General features: G+C 33.3%; 1 protein-coding gene across 1 annotated transcript in view; it reads right to left on the reverse strand.

Moving 5' to 3' along the window:
• fhod3a (formin homology 2 domain containing 3a) overlaps positions 1-1,710 on the reverse strand; it is a 75,227-nt gene that overhangs the window by 31,981 nt on the left and 41,536 nt on the right. Inside the window, exon 11 of the mRNA XM_016494066.1 lies at positions 436-489. Coding sequence (XP_016349552.1) covers positions 436-489 — 54 coding nt within the window. The remainder of the gene's footprint in view (positions 1-435; positions 490-1,710) is intronic.

The following is a 1,710-nucleotide window of genomic DNA, read 5'->3' on the forward strand; positions in this document are numbered from 1 at the left end:
TATATATATATATATTAAATAATGAAATATAATAAATTGTAATATTTAAGTAAATAATACATAATAATGACACTATGCAAAATAATTAAATAGTAATATGTGTAAATAATAAATAATACTGGTAATATAAAAATTATAATATATAAAATAAAAATACATAATATTGCATTATAATAGAATACTGTAATATAACATATATAATAATAATAATATTAATTGTATGTAAATAATAAAAGATATTGATAATATAATATAATATTGACAGTTATTGAACTAAACTGAATCAATATTGATCTGAATAATGTCACTATTGTTTTCTGTAGGGCTGCTTTACAGCTGAAGTTGAACGAGTTTCATAATTGATGAATTTTACAGCATTAACACTGTTATGTTTTGCTTAGAATCAGTCTGTATTGTATAAAGCGCTGAGCTCACCTGTCACTGTGTTGTTTGGCTGGTGTGGATGAAGAGCTTACAGCAGAAAACGACCTGCGAGAAACGACACACAGACAGAGCAGGTGTTAATGAAGTCACGTGATCCCTGAAACCGCTGTGACGTCAGACGCTGTTCACCTAAAGCTTAAACATCAAAATCACAACCATAACGTGACGCATTCACACTGCAGACAGAATATCAGGTGCCCAGTGAATCAGTGAGGAGTGAATCAGCAGGTAAATTCTGGCTGGCCTCGGTGGGGTCAGAGACACGCGTGAGCAGGTGCATCATGGGATACGCGCAGCTGAAGCGTCTACCTGCTGCTCTTCTGAGCCGCGTTCTCCTCCTGCTCCTCCAGATCGTAGGAGAACAGGAAGAAGGGCGAGTGCATCAGGTACGGCAGGTGGGCGGAGCCTCGCAGCGGAGGGCTGATCTCATTGAATGGTGGCACGCTGACGGACGAGCGGCGGTGTGCCAGCAGACTGGCCAGGAGCGACGGGTGGGCGGAGTCAGGAGGGGGCGGGGCCTCTGTGGCCTTCCTCTGCTCCTCCTCCTCCTCCTCAGGTGTGTGTTTGCTGCTGTGATCTGATGTGCTGAAGAACAGCATCATGGGTAAAATACACAGGGACTCGTGTTTGCTTTCTGTTGTACGCTCCTCTGGAGACGGCGTTAAATCCAACCCCGCCACAAACATGCTAATCATGTCTGATCAAAAACACCTTTGAGTTGTCCTGTTAACTAATAAGGTAAATAATATTGATGATGTATAATATAATAATACAATAAATAATACTTAAAACTGATAATATACAGTATAAAACAATATAAATAAATGTATATCTAAAGAATTTATTAAATAATAATAATTTAACAATATATATGTAAATGAAACATAATACTGATAATATATAAAATAATATAGTAATTAACTATAATATATATGTAAATACATAAAATTATAATTTAACAATATATGTACATTAATATACGTAAATAATACATAATACCAATAATATATAAAATAATACGGTAAATAACAATAATATATGTAAATAATGCATAAAATATAAATATACATATAAATTATACATAATCTGATCATATATGAAATAATAATATAATAAAATATGTAAATAATACATATTAAACTGATAGTATAAATAAAATATTAAACTGATACTATAAATAAAAATAAATAAATCTTAGTGCTGCGTTCGACACTATAGATCATGACATACTCATAGATCGATTACAAAACTATACAGGTATTCAAG

The sequence above is a fragment of the Sinocyclocheilus anshuiensis genome, unplaced genomic scaffold (genome assembly GCF_001515605.1).
Source record: "Sinocyclocheilus anshuiensis isolate Anshui unplaced genomic scaffold, SAMN03320099.WGS_v1.1 scaffold2100, whole genome shotgun sequence".
NCBI lineage: Eukaryota > Metazoa > Chordata > Actinopteri > Cypriniformes > Cyprinidae > Sinocyclocheilus > Sinocyclocheilus anshuiensis.